General features: G+C 42.1%; 1 protein-coding gene across 4 annotated transcripts in view; it reads left to right on the forward strand.

Annotated features, from left to right (window-relative positions):
• Positions 1-3,929, forward strand: part of PTPRE (protein tyrosine phosphatase receptor type E) — an 83,636-nt gene extending 79,707 nt beyond the window's left edge. For all 4 annotated transcript variants that reach the window (XM_042863800.1, XM_042863801.1, XM_042863798.1 and 1 more), the window contains one exon: positions 90-3,929. In XM_042863800.1, the coding sequence (XP_042719734.1) occupies positions 90-164 (75 nt within the window). In that variant the 3' untranslated portion in view covers positions 165-3,929. The remainder of the gene's footprint in view (positions 1-89) is intronic.
• The last annotated feature ends 2,080 nt before the right edge of the window (positions 3,930-6,009 follow it).

The raw sequence follows: 6,009 nt of genomic DNA on the forward strand, positions 1-6,009 counted from the left end.
GAACACGTTGCCCCGCTCCGATTTGCGTAACGACGATTCATAAGGTGTGATGCAACTGGAGTACATTTTGGTGTCTTCTTGTTTTACAGGAACAGTATGAATTCTGCTACAGAGTGGTACAAGACTTCATCGACATATTTTCCGATTATGCTAACTTTAAATGAAAAACTTCTGCCTTATTTTTTAAGTTGTCTGTATAAATAGTTGTATATGATATTAATTTATTCCACGTCGTTTTGTTTGTTGACTTTGACTGTAAATAGGACCTCGTGTTTGCTCTAAAATTTGCATTTGCTGTACAAAATTATTTCTGAAATATAAATATCTTCTAAAGCAAAGTATAATGTTCATATAGAGTATATAGCTATAAGATGGTAGAGAAGTCTTTATTCTAAATAACAGTAAATTAATTCTGGAAGGTTTATTTCTTTGATTATTTCCTTTTCCACTTACAGATATTTATCAGCAGTGCCATTGCCCGGTTCGTGCATCTTTACATTTACCTTTCATACTAAAATAATGAGCTGTGGTACATCTGTTTAAAGGAAACTCGTTTTGGCTGCAAACCTTTGACACAGAAGTCAATAGCAAATAAAAAGAGATGTTTATTTTGGGCCGTGTTCTGATAACCTGCTGCTGCTTACTTGGAATTGACTTCATGGCCTCACTGAAAGGCCAAGGAACTGTTCCAGGTGTCAGAACACAGCCCTTCATGTGTGATAGTGCACAGTGCAGCTGAAAAATGGTATTGCTTTTAAAGGCTGTTTGTAAGAACCTCCCCACGGATGGCAGCTTTGTTTTGTGTTCTACTGTCAGTAGGATACAAGCATTAGAAATGCAGGTTGGAATTTCTGATTTCATATGACTTTCAAAGTTAACCTGCTTCGTTCTTTCCTAAATACTGCACCAGCTTGAATCAATCTAGGAGTACAGTAATGTCATTTTGTCACTATTGAACAATATTCTGCATATCAGGAGTGTGTATTTTGCATTTGTCTAATTCAAGAAGCATTACAGCCCTGGTTGGCCATGGATATAGAGCTTCACTATATGTGTGCATCATTTCCAGCTACTGTGAGAAAAAGCAGAGGGCAGAACTCTCTCAGATTCAACAAGAATATTACATCTCTGGAAAACAAAAAAAGAACTGCGTAGCGTGAGCAACACGAAGAAAATTCCTTTATGTTCTTGCCTTCCCATATGTATTATCAGCTAAGGAGTGCTTCCTTTATCTAAAAGGGGGGATGTGGTTGTGTATATAGATGTATTTTTAATGAAAGTACTACTGATAATGTGATTGGGGAAATATGTTCTACAAGTCTTTGTTGTATCCCTGGGCAGGATGTGCTTGGGGGTTAGAAAGTCAAAGCTCGCAGGGCATCTGCATGTTGAACAAGTGGAAAGTCTGGATTTCCCCCTCTTTAGAACGCGCATAGGAATTAATGAGCACAAAATAGGTGAATGTGTACTTTGGGTACCTAACTAATATGCCCTAGTCCTGTCTTGTCTGGTTGGCGGGGTTTTATCAATGCAAGCATAAAAGCCTTACTTAAAAGCAACTTACTTAAAGCAACTGAAACGGATCCTTTCACTACTCCTGTGAGCATTTCTCCCAGCTGCTAACACGGAGCATCACGCATTGACGCACCACAAGGAGACAGGAGCACCTTCTGCCTCTCCTCGCTTTCATACTGAATGGGAAAGGTGTGGTTAAGAACCTGTAAGCACACTGCTCTGAGCGCTGCCGTTTCCTGCTGCTTGTCTTCCCACTGATGCACTTCTGTGTTTATTTGCACAGTGAATCATGCAGTTATGCACTTGAAGAGGTGGTTTGAGGACTGAGCATTTGCTGTGACTTGCTGTTGGATGTGCTCAGAACACAAAGTGTTGGCTAGATGAGAAGAATGCAAAGTTTGCATTACTACTGCGTGCTAAAATTTAATCGAATTTCAAGTAGCTACCAAATAAATTTGGTGTGAGACAGTGGGGTTTTCGGTACGGTCATTTGCAGCAGAGAGAATCAGAGAGGTAGAGTGATTGTAGGACCATAGAATGGCCTGGGTTGAAAAGGACCACAATGCTCATCCAGTTCCAACCCCCTGCTATCTGCAGGGTCACCTGCAAACCAGGCTGCCCAGAGCCACATCCAGCCTGGCCTCCAGGCATTCAGTGATGATAGAACATAATGCCAAGAAAGCTGCTCTCCAAACAAATGTATCTTACAGTCCTGTTTGTCCCCAGGAGCGCTGCAAACATTTAGGCTGTGGGTGACAAAAGGGCCTCTGTCCGAGCAAGGAGCAGGATGGAGCTCAGCTGAAACATCAGCTGTTCAGGGAGTGCTCGGGTTGTAGTTGCTAACTGTATTATCTGTGAGGAAACAGGAAAAAAGCCCACAACAATAATGTAGTTCAGAAGTCGTAAATATAGCTATGTAGTGATTTTCACGTTTATTTTTTTAATAATTTGGGAAGCTTGCTTTCCAGTTCTTGCGATGAGTAATGGAGAGGCCGCCTGTTGCAGCAGCCCTTCAGCTGGGAGCTGTGGCTCAACGTGGATAGAGCTGAATTCTGTTTGAAATTTTCCTACGTTGCATGGAATGACTTGGAAACGCCAAATGGTTGATTAGAAGTCGTACATTCTGATCTGTGCGTGGTTTTGGTCACTGTGTGACTTGACTGACTGTTCTCATGTGTTAAGATAGGTTCCAGTTCACCTGAGCATTTAAGCATTTGCCGACATCCTTTCCACAGAACACACAGTACCATTGGCTCTTTGTTCCTGGAGCAATCCCTTAAGTGCTTTGCTGAATTGGGCCTTAATGAAGAATGCTTACTGTAATTACCAGTGTTTTTTAGGGTATTTTTACGTATCAGTTTTTTAAACTTTTAAAACCAGCCTGACCGCCTGTGTTCAATCTTTTGAAATGCTTTCATTTCCCTAGTACCATTTTTAAAGTAAAGCTATTGAAACTTTTCTGTATAACCAAATTGTATTTAATTTGTCAAATCTTTTTAATATATGTATGTATTATACAGTTTCGGCTATTATTATTTCCTTTTATTACATTTATAATTTGATCTCGCTGTGTTTTTAATGCCGGTGAATGTTGCTGAATTATTTGTATATGCAAATTGCAAGATCTAATACATTCTGATGCAAGAACAAAGCTTTGTTTTTATTCTCAAACTGCACTGCTCTCTTTAAATCTTTAAATTTTATTCCTGTCTGTGTGTTCATTTAAGCAAAGTATCCTAAAGGACTGAAAACCCATTATCTACATCAATAACTTCTTGGTACTTACCATCCGTCGCTATTGGAAGCAGTGCTCTGATTTATGTCGTAACCAAAGCGCACGTAAACTCATGACAGCGATTAGAAAGCCAGGCCTTCCCAAACTGTGTTAACAAATGAGAGCTGACGATGCAGAGCTCTGACGTGCCGAGTCCCATTGCATCCTTCCTCTGTGAGCATTGAGGGAATGACTCAAAGCCCGACCCTGCAGTTCTTCAAGAAGGCTTCCAGTGGTACAAACGCTCCTCTGCACTTCCTGGTTTGTTCCGTGTTTTCTTTTTGTTTCCTTGACCTCGTGCTTCTTCATGAAGGTTTTGTGTTTCACAACCTGTGGGGCTGAAGGTTATGCTTTTAGAAACTGAACTTTCAGAAAGAACGGACTTTGGTTGTAAACTGCTCATGAAACATTGATTTCAGCGGGCTGGTTAAACAATACAGACTAAGCAAGATCAAAGACGTATTTGTTCTGTATGGGGCACACGTGTCAAGTGGAAGCTAAGCTTTCCTTAATACACAAATTGTTCAGTGCCTCTGAGAATTTTTCGAGCAATTGAACTTCACTGTGAATGTTCTTCATCTTGCGTATTAAGGGATTATTTTGTAATTTAGGTATTTTAATAAGAGCTTTATTCTAACGATTTTGATGCATTTTCTGTGCCACTTCTCTCAGTCTGTGAGAATTTCTACCAAATTATTAATTGGGCTCAGACTTTGCCAGGGAAGCTCTTTCACAAATAAGCATTCCTTCCTCCCCTGTTTCCACTGCTTTGTGACTGTTCCCTCGTGTTCATGGATGCCACTCAAACTTATTCATTAACATTGAACAACAGATCCAGATTGCTGCTGTGTGCCAGCTGGGTAGACACAAGGAAAAACGAAACTGTAGCACTTCTTAGGAACTCCAGGTGGAATTATTTAGCACATTCTTGCTTCAGGCAGTGAGCAGCAGAGGGCTGTGTCCCTCCTGCTCCTGGTCTCTGCAAGAGAAGGTTATGTTCCTCTCTTCTTGCAAACTGCCTCTGCCTCTGAAGTTGCACACCTTTTGCTTTCAAGTGATCTTGTTTCTGAATTGTATAGGAGGGTTTTCTAGTTTAGATCTCATGGGAAGTGGGAGGCTTGAGTGTAAGCTGCTGTGAGGAAGCAGTAAGGTGGAATGGCTCTGCTCCCTGGTGCAAGTGCTACGGAAGTGGCTCTTCTGCTGGTGGCTATCAGTCTGAACACAGAATCCTGCCCTGTACTCCATAAGCAGGTGTACAAATCAGGAACCTTTACACAAATAGCAGCTGTCTGTAATAAGAGGCATTTCAGAAAACATCCTGTTTGTTAATAAACTTCTGCAGGATTCTCTCCTACGAATTAAAAGTAAATAATTAGGTTCTCGGTATGAATATACACATTTGAAAATCTTAGGTGCAATAGCATCAGTGTAATATGCCATCATGTTATCTACTGCAAAGGGATTTGTCTTAAAATAACTGGCTGTGTGTTGTGCAGTGTGAATAGACTGCAGTGTTTCAGAGTGCATGAGAAAAGTTCCTAAATGGAGGACCGATCCACGATGACAGCTGCAACTCGACTGATGCCAATCACATCTGCTTGAACGCTTTGTGAGAAGCTAGCAGTTTCTCAGCTCTTTTAGTGCTGGTGGGTGTAGAAGCCAGGCACCAGGACTGCTTTTGTTGTCTCCCTTCACCTCCCAGCTGTGCGTTCTGGATTTGCTGCCCACGCTGCAGCTGCCCTGAGGATGCTGTGCTGTATCCAAAGGTAACGGGCTGATCTCACTAACCCTAAGACTGCTGCCTGAGTTTAGTGCCTATATATAATACTATAATACTATATACTATAATATTATGTATATATAATATATATAATATAATACTATATATATAGTGCCTATATATACTGTATATATTCTATATAAAACCCCCAGTGTGGGGAAAGCTTTAACTGGAATTTCTGCTTCTTGAGGCTTTCGGCTGATGGACATTAATGGTACAAATCTGTGAGAAATAAGCTTCGTTCATTCAAATGCTTCCAACCCACCTGTTGAGAACCAGGACAAAACAGCCTTGCCTCGGGACCTTCTGATGAGGAATTACGGTGCTGAGTTCTCTAATTGTGTTCGTGTTGTTGTTGTGCTCTTGGCTGCAGCCTTCAGACCCAGCATGTTTTAATGATCGGGGCTCTTTTATTATTGGATCTTCCACTGATGAGCCTAATCATTAAGAAGGCGGATCTCAGTGAAATAGCTTTCCTCTAATTACCTTTGTACTAGTTGAATTAAGTTAAAACGTCTAAGCAAGTGGCAAGGGCGCTCAGTGACGATTTCACGTGAGCTCCTGTCAGGGAACTGGATTTCTGTCTGTAAGAGAACCTAACAGTAGAGATGACTTTAGGGTTAGGAGTATTCATTTTTAATCTGTTTTACTGCTGCAAGCTGCTTTTGGTCCTGCTCCGCCGCCCGGAGCTGCGCTGTGGGGCTCAGCAGCAGCGCAGTTCCGGAGCTGCCCCTTCTGCCGGAGGCGCTAAGGGACGGAGCGGGGCGGCCCTAAGGCGGGAGGGGGTGTTTGAAATCAAACCGTTCCCGCGCTCCCATTGGGTGCGCCGCGCCGCCACGTGACCTCCCTTCTACCAATCGTGAGAGGCCGCGCGCCTTTTCGAAAGTCGTTTTAGAAGTTTAACCACATTTTTCTTTTCTCCTTCCGCCGAGCCGGCACC

This window comes from Lagopus leucura, unplaced genomic scaffold (genome assembly GCF_019238085.1).
Source record: "Lagopus leucura isolate 7727_CA_CO unplaced genomic scaffold, USGS_WTPT01 Super-Scaffold_741, whole genome shotgun sequence".
NCBI classification, from domain to species: domain Eukaryota; kingdom Metazoa; phylum Chordata; class Aves; order Galliformes; family Phasianidae; genus Lagopus; species Lagopus leucura.